This window comes from Penicillium crustosum (assembly GCF_028827405.1).
Source record: "Penicillium crustosum strain IBT 35664 chromosome Unknown utg000002l_segment0_segment0, whole genome shotgun sequence".
Classification (NCBI taxonomy): Eukaryota; Fungi; Ascomycota; class Eurotiomycetes; order Eurotiales; family Aspergillaceae; genus Penicillium; species Penicillium crustosum.
The window spans coordinates 776,361-793,836 of NW_026623123.1; the positions used below are offsets into that span (position 1 = coordinate 776,361).

The 17,476-nt window shown below is 48.3% G+C and overlaps 8 protein-coding genes across 8 annotated transcripts; 4 read left to right on the forward strand and 4 right to left on the reverse strand.

Moving 5' to 3' along the window:
* Window positions 1-8: 8 nt before the first annotated feature.
* Window positions 9-1,842, forward strand: N7487_003794 (uncharacterized protein; the record flags this gene model as incomplete). The annotated part of the gene is made up of 6 exons (XM_056871541.1): window positions 9-218; window positions 277-346; window positions 409-507; window positions 567-720; window positions 784-1,226; window positions 1,289-1,842. The coding sequence occupies 6 exons, from the start codon at window positions 9-11 to the stop codon at window positions 1,840-1,842; spliced, it is 1,530 nt and encodes a 509-aa protein (XP_056729261.1).
* Window positions 1,843-3,030: 1,188 nt separating this feature from the next.
* Window positions 3,031-5,328, forward strand: dus3 (tRNA dihydrouridine synthase DUS3; the record flags this gene model as incomplete). Its single annotated transcript, XM_056871542.1, has 4 exons — window positions 3,031-3,233; window positions 3,286-4,597; window positions 4,654-5,183; window positions 5,247-5,328. The coding sequence occupies 4 exons, from the start codon at window positions 3,031-3,033 to the stop codon at window positions 5,326-5,328; spliced, it is 2,127 nt and encodes a 708-aa protein (XP_056729262.1).
* Window positions 5,329-5,578: 250 nt separating this feature from the next.
* Window positions 5,579-6,283, reverse strand: N7487_003796 (M24 family metallopeptidase; the record flags this gene model as incomplete). Its single annotated transcript, XM_056871543.1, has 1 exon — window positions 5,579-6,283. The coding sequence occupies one exon, from the start codon at window positions 6,281-6,283 to the stop codon at window positions 5,579-5,581; it is 705 nt and encodes a 234-aa protein (XP_056729263.1).
* A 783-nt stretch (window positions 6,284-7,066) lies between these two features.
* N7487_003797 (putative BAP31 domain protein) lies at window positions 7,067-7,994 on the forward strand (the record flags this gene model as incomplete). The annotated part of the gene is made up of 4 exons (XM_056871544.1): window positions 7,067-7,087; window positions 7,247-7,381; window positions 7,444-7,547; window positions 7,604-7,994. 4 exons carry the CDS (start codon window positions 7,067-7,069, stop codon window positions 7,992-7,994), a joined length of 651 nt encoding a protein of 216 aa, XP_056729264.1.
* A 486-nt stretch (window positions 7,995-8,480) lies between these two features.
* mdm12 (ERMES complex subunit MDM12) lies at window positions 8,481-9,794 on the reverse strand (the record flags this gene model as incomplete). Its single annotated transcript, XM_056871545.1, has 1 exon — window positions 8,481-9,794. One exon carries the CDS (start codon window positions 9,792-9,794, stop codon window positions 8,481-8,483), a length of 1,314 nt encoding a protein of 437 aa, XP_056729265.1.
* A 373-nt stretch (window positions 9,795-10,167) lies between these two features.
* Window positions 10,168-10,718, reverse strand: N7487_003799 (uncharacterized protein; the record flags this gene model as incomplete). Its single annotated transcript, XM_056871546.1, has 2 exons — window positions 10,168-10,364; window positions 10,442-10,718. The coding sequence occupies 2 exons, from the start codon at window positions 10,716-10,718 to the stop codon at window positions 10,168-10,170; spliced, it is 474 nt and encodes a 157-aa protein (XP_056729266.1).
* Window positions 10,719-12,600: 1,882 nt separating this feature from the next.
* N7487_003800 (uncharacterized protein) lies at window positions 12,601-12,756 on the reverse strand (the record flags this gene model as incomplete). Its single annotated transcript, XM_056871547.1, has 1 exon — window positions 12,601-12,756. The coding sequence occupies one exon, from the start codon at window positions 12,754-12,756 to the stop codon at window positions 12,601-12,603; it is 156 nt and encodes a 51-aa protein (XP_056729267.1).
* Window positions 12,757-15,680: 2,924 nt separating this feature from the next.
* On the forward strand, window positions 15,681-15,983 carry N7487_003801 (uncharacterized protein; the record flags this gene model as incomplete). Its single annotated transcript, XM_056871548.1, has 1 exon — window positions 15,681-15,983. One exon carries the CDS (start codon window positions 15,681-15,683, stop codon window positions 15,981-15,983), a length of 303 nt encoding a protein of 100 aa, XP_056729268.1.
* Window positions 15,984-17,476: the final 1,493 nt, after the last annotated feature.

The following is a 17,476-nucleotide window of genomic DNA, read 5'->3' on the forward strand; positions in this document are numbered from 1 at the left end:
TTTATAAGATGAAATCTGGTTATATTTACTCAATTGCAGATTCACACTATGCCTACCTCCAAGCCGTCCAGTGTCATACATGTGGAGGATGCCTCCCCGAGAAAAATCTGGAGGCTGGCCCAAGTCTCGAGACGTATATGGAAAGTGGGTTGAGTCGCGATGACGCGTATTTCCTCGCCAACTTCACAGATGAAAAGAGGAACAAGTGCGTTCGGAAGGTTAGTTAGACCATGTGTCTGATATGAAATAACTCGGACATAACATGGGTGGGTGTAGATCGATTGGCGTCTCTGTCCCATGTTGGCGTTTCTCTACCTTGTTTGTTATATTGATAAGGCAAGTATTGGTAGGTGTCACTCCTGCTCATGGTCTCGCGTCAATATTGATTTTAACTCAAACACCCCATAGGAAATGCCAAGATTGAAGGCATGCTGTCGGATTTGAATATGTCAGGCACTCAATATAACGTTGCCCTGGGGATTTTCTTTGTCCCCTATGTACTATTCGGTATGACAGTGCCCTCGATACCATTATAGCTTAATATATTAACACAAGCTTGGTACTAGAGGTTCCTAGCAATATCCTACTCGCAAAATTCAAAAAGCCGTCACTTTATTTGTCGATTTTGATGCTTCTGTGGGGAATCATCGTGACCCTAACAGGGGTTGTCCAGAACTTTTCCGGACTTTGTGCGGTTCGCGTGCTCCTTGGTATTTTCGAGTAAGACTGCCGCTATATTGTGTTAGAATCTAATGCGAAAGCTTCTGTCTGACCTGTTTATAGATCAGGGTTCTTCCCAGGCGCCGTGTGGGTTATTACCCAGTGGTATGAGCCCCATGAAGTCCAAAGCAGGATAGCAATTTTCTATACTGCAAGCGCATTGGCCGGTGCATTCTCCGGGCTTCTGGCATTTGGCCTAGCTAAAATGCGCGGAATCGGTGGCTACAATGGCTGGAGATGGATCTTTATTATCGAAGGAGCTGTAACTGTGCTTCTCGCAGGATTATGCTATTTCTGCCTAGCGGATACCCCTGAGCTCTCTAGTAGATGGCTTGACCCTGAAGAGATCCGGTTTCTGGCGCTGCGTAAACAGGCCACGCGAGGACTTATTGTGGTGGACGAAAATCCTAACAAGTTTGACTGGAAAGAGCTCTTTAAAGTCCTTACCGACTGGCATCTCTACCTACAGGTCCTTAACTTCTGGTCCAACACTGTACCAAACTACGGTCTGAAATTCTCTATGCCCCAGATTATAAAGAATATGGGATATACCTCTGCGAACGCGCAGCTCCTCTCAATGCCCCCTACTTCGCCGGCGCGATATCTGCGTACGTCTTCAGTGTCATTGCAGACAAACTGCGATGGCGTATGCCAATCATTATAACTGGCCAGGCCTTGGTGATTATTGCGTTCTGCATCCTATACACTCTCGCCGATGATATCCAGAATAATATCCCAGTGTGCTATTTTGCAGTCGTCCTTGCCTGTATCGGCCTGTACCCGATTATTCCGGGTACCAATGCGTGGACATCCAACAATCTCGCAGGCGCGCGGAAGCAGGCCATGGGCATTGCGTTTATGATTAGCATTGGCAATTGCGGTGGGCTTGTGGGATCTTTTATCTACCTTGAGCGTGAGGCGCCCAAGTATCCCACTGGGTTTGGGAGTTCGTTTGCCTTTGCGGTGGCAGGCGTCTTGGCGAGTGCGGTTTTGGAATTGAGGTTCTGGTATATCAATAAGCGGAATACGAAGCTGAGCAGGGAGGAGATTCATGAGAGGTATACGGCCGAGGAGTTGCAGCTTCTGGGGGATCGGTCGCCGTTGTTTAGGTATACACTTTAAGTACAGTTAGCTCATACACTGCACAGTTGCTAGGAACGAATTCAAACTGCTCATTATGAGCTTTGATAAATTCTTCCCGAGGGTCCTCAAACGTCGATACCATCATATCTCGTGTCTAGGAAGCCGGGGGGCGGGGGGTGTGTCTGAACTCTGAACAGAATATTGTTGAATGGTTGCATGGACTCATTGCTTCGAACGATATTTGCGAGAATTTCCATGACGCTGTATATCATTTTGGCCGTAGATTAATCGAATGCCTTTTGCACATACGCGCTCTTCCTCAATTCAATTCCATAGGCAGAGAGGATAGAAGAAAGAGTTTTGTGGACTAAACTAAAACCCTCTTGATTCCCAGGTCTTCAGCGATAGCGCAGGCCAGTTGACCCCCTGCACCACCAAATGACGCGAGGTAATGCCTTGCAACATCACGACCCTTGGTTTCTGGTGTCGGTCAAACTTGGAGTCTATTGGGAGAAAACCAAACTCGAACGGTCTTATTTGGTGTTAGTCTGATGCCACTGAGAAGAAAAGGGTAATCCATGTACAAGGGACTCGGAGCTGCGTCTCTGGTAGAAACATAAGAGACCGAAGTGGCAGAAAATATAGACTCTTTCATCGTCATGGGAATGTCTGCTTTCGTAGATTTGGGCCTAGAATGTCGATTGGGGTTTGAACCCACGAACAAAACTGCCTCGCGCCAGCTGTGGTTGAACATGCAAGTCGGAATTAAGCAACCAGCATTTGGTAATCTCATACAAATCATAGCTCGCTCCCTTTACTTGTTTCAAATGAGGGATGGGCCAGAGAAACAGTAGTCTCTTTATCTTATGTCCCCCGACTTATCATTTCTTATTCAGATGTCCCTAATTGCAGATCTGCGACAGAGAAAGTCAGCGTAAATCAAATCTCAAAATTGATCGAGAAATAGGTTCTATCGATTTAGATGAAGCTCGAGCCATGGCGTTCAAACTTTCGTATCCTGTCGGATCATCTCCATGGACATCGAGGCAATGAGTGGGGCTGTAGGATTTGAGTTTGCGCTTGCCCATTATAGGAAACGGTCCCGCAATCACAGCCAATAATGTCTGATTCAAACAGTGCAAACACATCGCGAAATTTTGACCAACGTTCCTTGCCGACAGTGATTGCGAAGTTTACTGAATGGCTCGCTCTCCTCCCTGAAATACAATGGAGCCAGAAACAACAAATGTTCAAGCCCCAGAGGCCAGCGTTGCTGCGCCTGGCATGGAGGTCCCGAAACGCGACGCCGCAAATGACTCTGGCGCGACGGGCGTGGACGAGCCTCCAGCCAAAAAGGCACGATTGGATGAACCGTCCAAACCCGCCCCTGTAGATATGCGCGACAGGGGAATGGCACCCATTAAAGCAGAGTATGTCTGCCTCCTCCCCGAGGATCGCAAAATACTAATCTTCGTCATTCAGATATCGGATCCAAATCACACCGAAGCCTCGCCCCGCAGATGAGACTAGCCCTGACGATGCTGCCGAGGCAGCTCCTCGTGATGACCGTGATGGTGGAAAGAAGGACAAGGGGAAGAAGAAGAAGGGCCAGAATACCAATCGCAGTTATGGTACATCTAAAGATGCGAAGGGCCTTTGCAGCACGAGAATGTTTGCCAACGAGTTTGCCGCTGGAGAGTGTCAGTACGGCGACAAATGCCGATTTGAGCACGATTTGCGTGTTTATCTGAAAGACCATAAGCGCGAGGATCTTACAACCCTGAACAACATTTGCCCCGTCTACGAAGCGCTAGGAAGATGTTCTTCTGGCTGGAAATGTCGCATGGTTGGTTCACACTCAACTGAGAGAGAAACGGAAGATGGCAAGAAGGAGTTGATCTTGCTGGAGGACGCAGAGCGTATGGAGAAAGCTCGGCCTCGTGTGGCCAATGCAACACCCGATGGAATTGTCAACATTATTTCAAACCAAGACAAAATTGCGCTTACGAGAAAACGCGAGGAGACCCCTCGGGCTGATGCCTACACCACATGGGCCACCAAAGTGGCTGCAGAATTGGAGAAGGCGATCCACCAGCGAACCACCACCCGCGAGAAGGGCGAGCTTGTTGAACCAGATGAACAAGCGAAGATCGACATGCAGGAAAACCGTGCTCAGTTCCTTGAGCCTCCCTTCATGCCGTCAGAGAAACGTCGCATTTACTTTGGACCAGAGACACCCGTTCTGGCACCTCTCACGACCCAAGGAAACATGCCATTCCGAAGACTCTGTGGAGATCTGGGCGCACAGTTCACATACTCAGAGATGGCTATGAGTATGCCTTTGATTCAAGGCTCAAAGTCAGAATGGACCTTGTTGAAGGCGCACGAGTCGGAAATGGCACCGCCAACTGTCATTCCAGGTGACAATATAGTTCAGGGCTATGATAACTCCAAGGACTTCAAGTTCGGCGCACAAATTGCCGCTAACAAGCCTTGGCAAGCTCTCAAGGCCACTGAGGTGTTATCGAAATTTACACCCAACCTGCGTGTTATTGACTTGAACTGCGGTTGCCCCATTGAACTTGTATTCCGTGATGGAGCTGGCTCAGCTCTTCTTGATCATCACTCCAAATTGGAGAAGATGATTCGCGGCATGAACACTGTCTCGCAGGAGATTCCGATTACTGTCAAGATCCGCATGGGAACTAAGGACAACCAGCCTACTGCCCAGAAGCTGGTTGAGCGTATGGTTCTCGGTGGATACGAGTCAAGCGTTCTGGACCTTGGCCCCCGGGTGCCGCAGCTATTACCCTGCACGGACGTAGTAGACAGCAGCGCTACACCCGGCAGGCAGACTGGGGATACATCTCAGAATGTGCAGCCCTCATCAAGCGCCTGAACAAGAAGCAGGATGCACTCAGCGACACCATTCGTGAACCGGATGCCCGCCACATGCCCAATGGTGGCAAGACCTACTTCATTGGAAATGGCGATTGTTACTCGCATGCCGACTACGATGACCACGTAAATAATGCCGGTGTGGACTCTGTGATGGTGGCCCGTGGAGCTTTGATCAAGCCGTGGATCTTCGAGGAAATTCAGACCGGCCAATATTTGGACAAGTCCGCGACTGAGCGTCTGGCTTATATCGAAAAGTTCGCCAAGTACGGTCTACAGGCCTGGGGTTCTGATGAGCATGGCGTTGGAACAACCCGTCGCTTCCTGCTAGAATGGTTGAGCTTTGCCTATCGTTATGTCCCAATCGGGCTGTTGGAGTACCTTCCTCCCAACATTCAGGACCGACCCCCTGCTTGGCGCGGCCGGAATGAGTTGGAGACGCTAATGGGCAGTGGCAACTACAAAGACTGGATCAAGATAACGTAAGTACTATTTCGCCTCGGCCATTCTTTTACACGTTAACTAACCACCCATCGACATTACAGTGAAATGTTCCTGGGTCCTGCACCTGACACCTTCAAGTTCGAGCCCAAGCACAAGTCGAACTCCTATGAGGCTGAGGGCTAAAATCCGGGCTTGTCTATAAATCTCGCATATCCTAAAATTGTACATAGAATCATCACGAATGCATTGTCTAGATGTCTCAGTAAGGCGCTCAATTCTTTCCCTTGTTCGAACAAGGTATTGAAGGACCATTTCTGCCACTTCAAAGACGTAGTGCATCTAAAAAGAAAGCAATCGGTGAGATATTCTATGTGGCCACTATCCACCGGGGGCAAGCAACATGACTTGCGTACACATAAACACTTCGGAAAGTTTAATCAACCGTCAAGAGTTGCTCGTAGAAGCCACCAAAGCCGCGTGCCCGGTCATGAAGATGAATCTCCAAAATCCAGTGACGCTTGAACCCATCACGGCCCGACAGACCCATTGAATCATTATTTCCTTTGGCGATATAGAGGGAGATTCTATCCCGCGGAATACGTTCATGAGGGAACGAGCCAACGAGATGGCCCGCAATATCGGCGCCAAAATCCCAACCGTCTTGTTTCGCAACCTGGCAGGAAATATTGTATAGCTCGTCGCCCGACATATCTGGGTTCTCGCGATATTTTGCCTTGACTGTATTCCAGATGGGCTCAAGGGCATCTCGCAGCTTTTTCTTATTTGGATCATCACCCAGGACGAAAGTGCGCCCAAAGTCAGCCTCCCAGGCCTCAAAGACCGGCCCCAGGTCAACAACTAGGATATCATCAGGCTCAATGACACGATCCGGAGGGTTATCGCTGAATGGGCTCAAGGTGTTTGGTCCACTGCGGATGACTCGTTTGTGCCAGTGGGTCTTGATGCCATAGCGATCGAGTCCTAGTTGGTAGATTTCTGCATTTAGGGTCTTTTCGGTGATTCCTGGGCGGATCAAATCGCGTTCGATCTCCTCGAAGAGAGCAACGGCTTTTTCTTGTGCACTTAGAAGCTGTGATGCTCTTTCGATCTCTTCAGTGCTCAGGTTATCGTTCGCCATGTCTTTGAGGGGGAAAGCAGAATTTGGTGTGGTTTGTGACACTGTATCACAGATGACGCCTTTCTCGACTGCTGACAGCTCCCCAGGCTAACTTACATAGTAGCCGAAACTTCCCCGCTTGAGGGGAATCCTTTCCCGGTGACTCACCGAATACGATATACATAATTGCATATCACTCTGTTCTATTTGGCCGAGAAATATGCATGCAAATTTGGAGAAATGTTGACCAAATTATGCTGATGAATTACATTTCGAAGTTTAATCAGTGCAAGTTACATAGATTGTAGATCCCCGCTGTCATGACGACATATACTAGACTTTAGTCTTATACATAGCAAGAATGTTATTGAACATGTTGATAGAAACTGGAGTATCTAATTTAAATTCAAACCAAAACATCATATATGCAAGTCAAATCATCTCAGGAACGAACTCAATAGTCAATAGTACACAGATTCTAGAATCCTAATTAGGGCTGATGACAGCATCACGTGCGGAGCCTCCGAGGCCATGACGTCTTCCTCCGAACCTGAAAAACTTCCCCCATAAGACCACCTCGTCTCTTGATCTCCCCGACCTTCAATTGCTTCAACTATTTGGTCCAAATAATCTCTCTTGCTTTAGTTTTTCTGTGTTTGTGTCTGTCCACCACAGAATTGCTTCCTCTCTCATTTATTTACCTTTGCCCCCTAAGCTATCTTTCTGAGCTCTCGACACCCCACCCCTTTTGATTAGGCCAGAAAGTCGATTTCAAGTGTCGTTGGATCGATAATACACGACACGATGACTCTCTACTACTCCCTTGTAAGCTCGACAAGTTCTTTTACAAGTTACTTCTTGTGGTTCCGTTCCTCAGGAATCGCTGCAGCCTAGTGCCTGAAACTGCCCACCAAGCCCAAGCTGCCAACGTCATGTCTCCAGATCATGTCCCTGTTGATGAACTAACAAAATGCTCTCATATAGGTGTTCCTCCTTCTGGTGTTCGAGATGGTTGTATTCTTGGCCCTCGTCATACCTCTCCCCCACACCATCAAGCGCAAGCTGTTTGCTTTCATCTCGGAGAGCCCAATTATTGCCAAGCTGCAATATGGATTGAAGGTACATTATTTCCAATTCTGAATCCCAAAATTTTTGGCCAAACAGCTGACCTGGCCCCTCAGATCACATTCATTTTCATCCTCATTCTGTTCATCGACTCCGTCAACCGTGTGTACCGTGTGCAGCAGGAATTGTCTGCTTTCACTAAGGACGGCCCCGGCATGGGGTAAGTAGCCAATCCTTAAATATCACAGCAAAGCCTCTAACCACCGTCATCAACAGAGCTGCCCACCTCGGTACCGACCGCATGGAGGTTCAGGCCCGCAAGTTCTACTCGCAGCGCAACATGTATCTCTGTGGATTCACTCTGTTCCTCTCCCTGATCCTCAACCGCACCTATACCATGATTCTTGAGACCCTCCGCCTTGAGGACCGCGTTCGTCTCCTCGAGGGCGACAAGAAGGCCGGTGGAAAGGACTCTGCCCGTATCGCAGAGGCTGGCTCAGTCGGCGAGATCGGTCGTCTTAAGGAGATCATTGATGCCAAGGATCGGGATATTGAGACTCTCAAGAAGCAGTGCGAGGGTCTGACCCGCGAGTACCACAGCCTGGGTGACCAGATTTCCAACGAAAAGGGCGACAAGAACGAGAAGAAGGACAAGAAGGACCTGTAAAATGGTTGCATTGTTCGATCCCTCCACGCAGACTGTCAAAGCTCGGACTTTGCGCACATTTTCTACGTTTGCTTTGAATGGAGGGCCTCGTCCCCTGTCACGGGAGCTGGAGCCTTTTCGGCAACAAAATAACTCGACACATTCTGGATTAAGTAATGTGCATAACTACTCGTTCTCGATATATGGACTACTCTCATGTAGTGGGAAATGCGAGAATCGCTGTCGAACCTCTCGCTGCATCCCCTTCCATGTACTAGCAGATATCTTTTAGGATTTTTCGTTGGGATCCAGAGTGCTGATTCTACAACACATGTCATATTCAAATCAACTTTCCCGTTTCATATTAAATAGCCTGTTGGTTTCAGTTGCTTTATTGTGAACTGAGGACTAGGCCAGGAATCGTCATGCCTAGAGATCATAAGTTATTCGTAAATGTACATAATATATGAATCAGCTGATCACGGCTGGACAGCACAATTCAAAGGTTCAAACTAGGAATGTCCAAAAGCTAGGATATACGAGCTCCTCCTCAAAGATCCTTCGAACCTGTGCTAGCACAAACCGCTCAACCTTGCCAACATTCTTTAAAACCTGCTTCCCATCTTCCTTGCGACCAATCTCACTATCCACCCTGATCTCCTGCAATAACCCGCCCTGTCGCTTCAGATCTTTCTCCTTCTGATCGCCCCCAGACCTAGGCCGACCATCATCACTGGGATTTTGACTACCCTGGGACTGTTCCGATCCAAGCAGAGCATCTGCGTCCTCCGCAGAAAGGAAACAGAAATGCACTCGCTTGCGGATATACGCAACGACGGCAACCCCATCAAACGTGATGCCCGTGACGTTCAACTTCAATGGCAGGCCCACAAAGCTGGGCATTGGGTAGTCAAGCAGGATCTCTGCCGTCAGGGACATGCGCACGTCGCCAGCATACTTCGCATGGCACAGCACCTGGAAATCCTCTGGGCGGCGCTCTCGCATGCGCGGCGGGATAGGGAACGATTGATCCTCGGCCGCGGGATCGTTTGATATCTCTATTGAGGGTTGTGCGTCGGTGGGATCGCTGGTATGTGGATTTGACCCGCTGCTGCCGGTGTGGCCAAGGGAAGGATGGGAGGGGGGTGTGTTAGCGGTTGAGGGCCGGGACGCAGAGTTGGTGGTATCCAGGTCTGGCTCGGCGAAGTGATGTGCGCCAGTAGGGCGCGCTGCTTGGGACCTGGGTCCGGCACCCATACCCGAGTCCGACCATCCGCTCGCAAATGAAGTTCCACCTGCTACGGCAGCGAGGGGTGTCTGGGTGCCTGATAGACCACCCAGAGACCGCATGTGATATCCCAATGTCGACGTTCCGCCGGGAATTCCGGGTGTACTGGCGCGGGGCATGAAGTGCGGGTTGAGGTGGTCGCCTAGTGAGGATCGAAGCGCAGATGGCTGGAAACCTTCGCCCGGGTATGGATGGTGACTAAAATTATGAAGACTATGCGCGGTGGGATTGAAGGTCATGTCGTCTTCGTATGGAGATTCGTGGAGCTCGGACATGAGCTCCTCTGAGGCGACAGAGGTATCGGCATCCCCGTCGTCTTCCTCGTAGAAATCTGCGAACGGTTCACAGATGTCTTTTATCTCGAGATCCGGGGCGATGGTCCCGAAATCGAAGGAGTGGACCTGGACCGAGCGAATAAAGCGCGGTAAGGTGATCTCCTGGAATTTGTCGTGCACGAAAGACCGGATTCGCTCTGCCAGGGCTTCCCCGTCCGGGCCAGAAGTGGCAGCTGCCCAGTCGACTTCGATTGACATCACATATGCAACGTTATAGCTTTTAATGGTTTGATATAGGAGAGATCGGAGGTTGAGGAGTCCGTGACGGTATCACCACGTGATATACATGATGACATTCTGGCCAGTTGGCACATTCATCGATATCGACTACGGACTAATATGAAGCAATGTTCAACGAAGACCTGTGGATAGGACATTTCATTACGCGCCATGCGCCCGCTAATAACTTTGTGAGGCCATTTCATTCATAATACGTAAGCGCTTTCCATCATTTCCATCCGGTGACTCTGTCCGGTCTGATTTTCTCTTCGCTGATCGCGACCGTTTTGATATCGGTTGAATTCATGGTTCCAAATAAGATTTGCACGTCGAAGATCCTCATGAATAACTCTTAGACTTGCTCCCAGTGTCCGGCAGTCGTTCCCTTTCCAACGACTGTATAATCATAAGCGACGCATGTAAGTTTAAGTAGCGCACCGTATGACCCGCATGTTCCAAAAGGCGTGCAATCTTTGTCAAGGTTCTCGTCTAGTTGAACTTTCAATATATGCAGTAAATCCTCCGCATTGATAGGATGTTTGAGATCATCTTGATTTTGTCAATGGAGTGTCACATTCGGGCACCTATTGTCTAGAGCACCGCCAGTTTGTAGCCGGAGTAAACACTGCTGAGTGCAAAATTGCGCATCGTGGCGTTGTGACTGGCCACTTCTATCGTTTCTACCTTCTTGCCGAATAGATGGGGAGAATGTGACTTGACTGATGCGATCCTTTCGCCCTGCTTGGTTTGTATCGGAGCCTGGCGAGTTTGGCGACCCCGTACGGTGTCGTACATCTGATGGGGCACATCCGGTAGGTTGGAAACTTGTAGACGACCTTCTTCTATGGGGGGTTCAGATAGAGGCGAAGACGGTCGATAGTCCGAGTCAGACTCTGGTCCCATACCGTCAGGATTGAAGACATCCCACCTGGTCACCCCCAAGGTAATCTGAGGGGCAAATTACATACCCCACTTGTTCTGCTGGATTTAACCAGGAACAGCGCCAACAAAATGCAGATTGGCCAAGAAGAGAACTTTGTGTGGTCTGCGCCGCGTGGGGCGAACCCCCTGTGTCTGTTGCCAACCCTGGAGACAACTAACCATTAACAAACCAGCAAACCAGCAAATCCCAGGTCGTAGATATTACTCGATTCGGCACTTAAAATCAGCTGATATAAATTACATGCGGGACTAGTGCAACCCACGAGGTGTCTGTGCAGCCTATCGCCTACCTTGTACCTCGGAGACCGTAGCCGCGTCTAATTAGCATGCCCTACAACCTGCTGACCAGGTTTCACCCGGGAAGCCTCACAGGTCACGACCACGCACCAGTTCGTGCGCGATGTCCTCTGGCAGGACCTTTCGTTTTTGCAAGCCGGGCTTGATTTTTGTCCTACAGTCCTACAATCAAAGGACGGAACCGATTTCCACGCGCCTTTATCTTTATAACTCTAATGTGACTAGTTCCCGAGGGCATTCGTTTCTACAATCTAGTGTCCAATGGACACCATAGGATGCATGACTCGCGTATACATAACGTGGCCAAAGCCCATTCCCGCCAATAGTAAATTTCCGTATGTCCGACTTTTACCGACAGTAACGTCACATAGTCACATCCTCGCTAGACCGCTATGACAGCCTTGCCATTTATGTGTTCTCTCCAGGAGGCCAAGAGAAAGTCCTGCGGTGCTTTTAAAGGGCCGACATACCCCACTAATAGAAGGGGGGGACTCAGTAATTCCCAACATCCGGAGCACTTTAACTGTTTGAAGATTTTAATTGCGCCTACTTTACTACAAATGGATAAGCATGCACATGCGCCATACCCATTTGTTGGCCCCCATCTTGCACACACTTCTCCTTGCAAGATTAATTCAGGTATCCGGTATTGGTCTTATAATCCAATAAACTTTATTGCCACCAACAACGGAGATGAGCCGTATTGGTTGTGTTGGGTTTGTGAAAATGCGGTATGCCGAAGATCTTCTAGGTAGGTCAATCAGATTTAAACTTAGACGACCATGGATATGATACAGCACGAAGAGACTAGATCCCATCTGCTGTATTGTTAGCCTATATATTTGAACCCGCGAAAGCCGCCGGCAGAAACACATGCCTTAAGCTACTACTTGGTAAGTACCAAGACAGTGGAATCTAGTGGATTAACGAGGATCATGAGACTATTATCATAGCCCATGAAGTTCTACAAAGCTGGATATATTTGCCTCTTGATTGGTATCGTTGTTTTGTACTGGAATCCGCATGCATGCATCGGCTATTGAAATGAGGCCTCAATTGCGATATAAAAAGATATAAACATTTGCAAAAAGAAATCAGGAAATCATCATGGAGTGCGTATTAAAACTCAAATTCTGTGGTCTCTTGACTCGTCCATGAGACTGGATTGTCTAAGGAGAGGAAGATCCGAGCATGCGTAGATAGGCAGATCAACATAGAGAAACACCGGCAAATAACGACAGGAAAAGCACAAAAGATTCAAAACGAGAGTCCGAAATTCCAGACATAGAAAAGTGTCCACCCAAATTCCAGAACAACCGATGCGAGGGAACAAATTAGATTGCCCTCAAATAGCAGGTGTGATACAGTGTTATCTTCTTCTATCTTGAAGCAGACACAGACAAGGCGGGGAAGCCAACCACTCGATGACAGCATAGACGGCCCCAGCCCCCAGTCATTTAGTGCCTAGAGTATCTTGTTAGCCAAACCCTGTGTAGCGCTATCTGCTTCAAAATATGAAAAGATGTAACTCACATCAGAAGCCACTTTAACCACCGTGACGAGCGCAACGGACGCCGACTCGTTGACGAGGTTGCTCTTTAACACCCTTGCAGGCAGGAGTGTTTTGATTAGCACAGGGGACCACGCCCTCTTCTTGCTGCTTGCAACCGCAGGCGTATTCGAAGATGTAGATGGAGCACATATTGACGATTGAGCGAAGAGGTCAAGTTGCAGAGGATGTAGAAGCAGGTATCGTGAATTGAAGATCACTTGCGTTCGAAGGAAGTCTTAAGCTCTAGATATTGATTGATGTGATGAGAGGCAAGAAGGGGATCAATGCCCAGCTTTATAGTATTCCTTGACTACATCAAAAGAAATGAATTGACTGCGCAACACAATAGAAGAAAATGAAAATGAACACACCATCAACAGTCACAAAAACTGTTCGGTCCTTCCGTCTCTCACAAGCGCTGTAGCTCATACATCCAGATGCGCCATATGCAGGCAGTAACTCGGTGATCACTTGTTGCGCAGTCAAAGAGAAGGTGATGGAGGGCACAAAAATGGTGTACACATGCGCCATATCCAGGGCATATGCTTTTACCAACAGAAAACAGAGTTTATGGTAGGTGGGCCGTTAGAGTGTGGTGTGCCTCCGGGAAGAGTCACGATTATTGATATGGGGTTCGCCAACGGCAGGGGTTGGTCAAGGCGACCGATGCCCTAAGCATGACTACCGATGCAAACCCCAAATACCGCACATTGCAAGGAGCACTTGACATCACTCTAAAAGCGCTGCAGCCAGTGTTAGGGCTCATGTTCTGAGAACCAACATTGACCCCTCTCCAGATGGCCCCCCATAGGACCAATGCTGCGGCCGAAACGTGGATCAGGAACATAGTTTGCCCCATCTGACAAACCTCTATGATCCTGATACCCAACCCTAAAGGCATCGCTCATACTCTGGGAAAGGCACCTGCCACAGCTTTCGCAGGATGTGTGCGCATCACTATGGACGGCGCAGGATGTGTGACTAACTGAATAACGCCAGTGCGATTATGTTGACTGTTCTTGAATCCCGTATCTTAGGATATTCAATGTAATTCCAATGAGGACCCTGAGTCCCCGCATAGAATTCAGACAGTCTTGGCTCTAGACCTTCATGATGTGGTGCCGCAGAACTAGATAGGCAGACCATAGAAAGTAGCATCAGGAACCAACCGAAATTCAAGAAGGTGGCCTTCCAGACAAGACTCCACCCAAGTCAGTCTCCATATGGCAGGAGGTGACTTCATTGACTCTATTGCAATGCGCCTCGACTTGTGGATGTAAGCGAATAAGGCTCATTTCTATGGCGCAGTTGGTGATAGCCGCAAGTTCTGCGCGATTAAAATGCGAGAAACTGCATGGTGACAAGGCTTTTTCTTAAAAATAAGTTTGAAGTTAAGCGAGTAAAGGATAATAAGCCAAGAAAATTCAGATGTGCTGTGGTATAGTAGGGTCGGTGTTGGCCAAGTGCCGGGTGCGATATTAGCCAGGAGGCGTTCTTTGTCTGATCTAGTGCGATCGTGCTGCAGGGCCCAGGGGAAAAAAGAAATCAATGATAGCCTATCAATTGGTTCTAGAGCGCTAACCACTGGTGACAAGCACCAAGTTCCTCAGTCATGGCACAGTAGCGTTCATATGGGTTCGACTGAGGCTCTCCCATTGCTGAGGCGCTGGCCCACTTGGATATTAACTCCGAGCGAGTAAAGACGCACCAAACTAGGGGCGGCAAGGCAAGGCACAGCGACACAATCGACAGGTCGAGACCAGTCGCTGAGCAGTCTATTTTGCCGCTGTTGGTTTGAATTTTTTTTTCTAAAAAAAAATTATAGACAATGGAAAAAAAAATTCAATCGCGAATTATTCACATTAATGTTTGGACTTTATTGCATGAGAATTGTACCACGTGATAGACGTTCCCAAGGTTCAGTTTGAAGGTTAAATAAACTTGAAGAAGGAACCTTGGAAACAAAAACTTCTATTCCTAATTTTAATGCTAATGGCCCCCTATTTGTTTCGAAAAAACCCAGCAGATCAGTTTGAAACAATCTGCTTCTCACATGCTTATTGATGCCCCGGAGTGACAATTACCCGAGTCTGGACAAGTTCGGTTAACAAAATCTCGATTCTCAGATTCTCAGATTCTCAGATTCTGGGGAAAATTGGAATATGATGTCACTTTCGTGTTTTTCCCCCAAAAGGGTAGCGAAGTGTGCGCTATCGGGTCCACTGAGAGAAAGGCCGGGGAGATCAAAAATACCCCAGCATAACCAGTGGTCCTAGCGCCCACGCAGCGGTTAGAATGATTGGCGAAGAGAACTATCGACGAAACAACTCGGAATGTGCAAGGCTTTCCCACCCGAAATCATTATTAACACACACACTGCATAGGTGTGGATGCATACGGGAGCCTGTGAAAGCCATCAGTTTTCGTCTCTTAGCCCCTCATCCTGGCTGTTGATCTTCCGAGGTCCTTGAGTTTCGGCTGGCAACGGGTCTTTCTAGGCAAAGCATATTGCGCAATGACACAGGGCTTAATTTGCCAAGTTAACATATTTGCCATGGCTGCTGGGAATGACTGTCAGCCGCCCATGGGCGACTCTGGTGCGACCATGCCAGAGCCAAGAGAGGCAAAGTCGAAGCATTCAGAAAAAGAAAGGGTGATAGTCGGCCAATAGTGAACTCTTGGCTTTGATCCCCCTTCTTTCAGCCAAGACATGTGAAGCTCTCCAGCATGTTTGAGACTCTCCTTTATGGGTTTAATGGGCGATAATGGCGGGGAGTGGCTTGACTGCATGACCGCGTATCCACTGCTCCGTACCCCCGGCCCAGATATGATGTGCTGGATGCGTTGGATCGGCGTGATTCGGGCTTATCATTGATACAGCATGCCCCTCATTCTCCAGGGTCCCTCTTCGCTTATCTTGGCCTGGACTATATAAGTGAGGTCGAAAGTCCCTGAGATTTCCCACTTTCATCCAAAACAATCCATCTACAACTCAACTTTCTCTCAATACACCAAAGATCCCGTCTTTAACCGAGTTACTTCTTCCACACAAATCCTTCAAAAGCTTTCTCAGAATGTACACTTACACCCCCACCCACCGTTTCTTGGTTCTCTCTGCCGCTGAGTCTGGCCCCTACCACCCTGCCAACAAGTTCCTCGTCTTGTCTCCCATCGAATCTGGCCCGGATCCCCGCGCCTGGGAAGACCAGCCCCAGATTGAGACCAACTCAATTGAGGAAAGCCCTGTGTTGGCTCCTACCAGCCGTGCCCGCACCAATAGCTCTCTTTCTACCAACTCTTCAGTCTCCCTCAATGACCTTACCGCCACCCTTCCTAGTGGTTTCCTCTACCTTGGTCATGGCAAGAAGCAGAACTAGACGCTCTATCACTGGCCCTTCTAGTCACTTCGGTCTTCTTTTTTCATCCATATTTCACGATATACCACCATCACAGCAACTATTTGACCATTGAGCTCGCTATGTGTTTTATTTCCTTTTTTTTTCATTTCTTTTGCAATCTTCGTCAATTGAGCGACTCCAATTAGGAAGTTCGGGCACCCTGTCATGAGAACAGGGTAGGAAAATGGATAGGGGTGTTTTTTTTCGGCGCTTCCAAATTACCATATGCTTTTCATTCAAAATTTGTCTGCATTATTACGTCTTTCGCTTCTGGGAAGCATACGTATTGCCCCATTCGGCAAGCTAGCAATCAATAAGCAACACTTCAAACCATCTGCATGATTCCTTTCCACTCCACTTTTGCCACCAAATTATGCATTGCATAGCCCACCTGACCAAAATACAAGATTGTAGAGAAATCCCCATCCCGCCGGACGCGAGGGAGAAACCCCTAAATGCTCGCCAAGTGCTGCCAAGATGATGATTTTCCGCCAAGCCTTGTGTAATCTGATACTCCCGCCTTGGCCGGGAGGGCAGGGATTGACAGTTATCGCAGACTGTGTCCCACAACCTAGGCAACAGTGCCCATTGTACGTCGTGGATGTGTGTATTCGCTCAAGTAGCACCTATTTTCGGCCGTTTTGCAAATCCTGCCAAGCCTCCCTGTTACCAATCTTACTAAAACAGCTTATCAGTCCATAATTGTTTTGTTTTCTTTTTAATTCTCTCCTTGCACGTTGATTGCTTTATGGATCGGATTGGCTTGTTCATATCGCAAATCATTTCTTGGTGGTCCACAATTGCCAAATGGATATTCTACTCCATATGTTTCCCCGGTGAGACAGTCTCTCCGTTCCCCCTTTTACCCCTCATCAGCTTATTATTTACTTCCCCACACGTTTCTCGGTGAAGAAGACGGACCTATGATGCATTATTTGGCTTAGTTTGTCGATAGTTTCGGGCTATGTACGGAGTACTTTAAACCCCCCGTGTCTAATGAGATCCACTAATTGCAAGCACATGACAGTGTTGTGCAAAATGGACTCTGTAAAAAGAAGAATTAGCCGAGTCGGTTTTCGGATTCCGAGCTGCCCAGAATTATACCCTGTCCAGGTACTTAGGGCTTGGGCTAACACTAAGGTTCTCACCGGTTGATTGCTAATATCACTGGTTCTGTGAATGATAGGTAGATCTGTGTTACCATGTGCCCAGGTGGTTCGTTTATAGTAACTTTTTTCCCCCTCTAATATGCTTTGCCCGTGAGCCTCGTGGGGACTGCACGTATATACTCTATTTCGAATTTGTTTGAGCGCCGTCTTACTTCAATCATCAAGATATTACCCGTGCGTGTTATATGTGGTTTCAGACCGCTGATTCTTGGGAAAGTGGTAATGGTTGTGTTTCTCCGTCTGAAGTGTTTCAAGATATAGCCCGAGGACATTGTCTATGTTTTTTTATCTGCTTACCAACCT